Source organism: Emiliania huxleyi (genome assembly GCF_000372725.1).
Source record: "Emiliania huxleyi CCMP1516 unplaced genomic scaffold EMIHUscaffold_504, whole genome shotgun sequence".
Lineage (NCBI taxonomy): Eukaryota > Haptophyta > Isochrysidales > Noelaerhabdaceae > Emiliania > Emiliania huxleyi.
Window position 1 is genome coordinate 60,318 of NW_005198214.1, and position 1,795 is coordinate 62,112.

The 1,795-nt window shown below is 60.8% G+C and overlaps 1 protein-coding gene across 1 annotated transcript in view; it reads left to right on the top strand.

The window, feature by feature from the left end:
- EMIHUDRAFT_246338 (hypothetical protein) overlaps positions 1 to 248 on the top strand; it is a gene marked incomplete at both ends in the record, with an annotated part of 723 nt that extends 475 nt beyond the window's left edge. The window contains one exon of the mRNA XM_005766618.1: positions 13 to 248. Coding sequence (XP_005766675.1) covers positions 13 to 248 — 236 coding nt within the window. The remainder of the gene's footprint in view (positions 1 to 12) is intronic.
- Positions 249 to 1,795: the final 1,547 nt, after the last annotated feature.

A 1,795-nucleotide genomic window follows, 5' to 3' on the forward strand; every position in this document is an offset into this window, starting at 1 on the left:
CCGTGTACCTAGGCGGACTCGTGGTGGTCAAGGAGAACACGGCGCCGCCAAAGAAGTGCCGCGAGGGCCGCGGCAACTACATGCTTGACGCCGAGAACGCGGCGGTGCTGCGGACGCACGCCCACCACATGGCCCTCTTCCGGCGAGCTGGGTACCGTGTGGTCAAGTCCACCCGACAGGCCGACTTCCCGAGCGACATCTACCCCGTGCGCATGTACTTGCTCGCGCCACGAGTGAGCGCCACGTGACGGTGAGGCGGGGCAAGACCGCACGAAGAGAGCGCATCCCGCGCGCAAAAAACCGAAACCGTGCGTGTGTGTCTGTTACTATGTGTGCCTCTGTCCACGGAGCACGGTCTGAAGAAATCGACGCCAAAGATGGTTTAACGGTCTCGATAGTGCGAGGGTTGGCTGTCCCACCGGTTGATACAGAATGCGAAAAGGTAACTGAGATAGAAAATTCCTGTGAACAGTCAGACGAGAATCAACTATCAAGACAGCAGACTAGGTCCAGCCCTGGGTGGCGCAAGATCTGAGGTTTTGTGACAATCCTCACATCCGTGTTTTTCTCGTTGTTTTGTCGCTCGCTCCGCTCGCCACCTCACGCTCCGTAGCCCGGCCATGGCCAGTACCCCGCGTCTCAGTGAGACGCGTGGTACCATCCAACTCCGGTCGACGGGCTCGAATGCGCTCAGCCTCAGGAGGGACAAAACCGCGCGAATTCTGCACGCCTCGCTGCACCGCTGGCTTGACTGAATCAGGCAGCAGCAGGCTGCTGCTGCTGCCACAGCAGCAGTCTGCTGCGGCCCTAATACGCAAGTTGATGACTAGCAGCACTGCCGGGGGCATTCGAGCCGCCACAGCCGGTGTGCTGTGCACTGCCACCTGCCCGCGGCTACGCACAATGTGCGCTCGCATTGGATGAGCCCTGCTGATGGACCTGCATCGCCTAGCTGCACGAGAGCAATGCCGCAGGCAGTGGCCGTGGCATACACTGCGAGCACACTTGGTGCAGCTGCGAGGTGCAGCAAGAGCACGTCGTTCCTGCCTCTGATGCCACTCTCGCGGCTTGCAGCGCGTCACTCGCGCATGCTCTCCAGGAGCTATGGCGGGCGCGTGTGTGGGGCTGTAGCCTGTGTTTGGCCGGTTCTGACCCGTTTACTATCAGTATCATGTCCGGGCCACAAAAAATCGCACACGGGTAGCGGCTCAGGGGCCCAGTAAGTCGCGGAATCGCCAAATGTCACAACCTGCGCCACCCAGGGCTGGACCTAGTCAGCACAACACATACACACGCGCTCAGGACTCAGCGCAGAGGACGCATCCAAACCGCCGCATTTCGCCCGCCGAAAAGTCTCCCACTCGCGCCCTCCCCAAACAATCGTCTCACTAGTTACATACATACCCTACTGTATACCCGTTCCCCGCCGTCGTTTTTTCTCTACGATTCGGATTCCGCGTGTGACGGTCGCGCGTGCCAGCTAGCGTTCTACCCACAAGGAAGAGAGACTCACACACTGACTAGGAGTTGGGACTCGCGCTTATTATAGACGGTGCCGCACAGATTGATACGTCCACATCGACCGTGCAGAGCTTGGGCTCTTTGCGCGGCTCCCAAGGCTCGGCAAGCCAACAGCGTTGACCAGCGCCAGCCATGTCCGGCTTCCCCGTTGGCACGCACAGTCAGCAGCCTGACGCGGAGAAGGGCGGGCTGCGTGAGAGGGCGGCCGCGCGGGGTCGCGGGCACGGGCGCGCGGGCGTCTCTCCGTCTCATCAGATCAAGTGTAGTTTTTGGC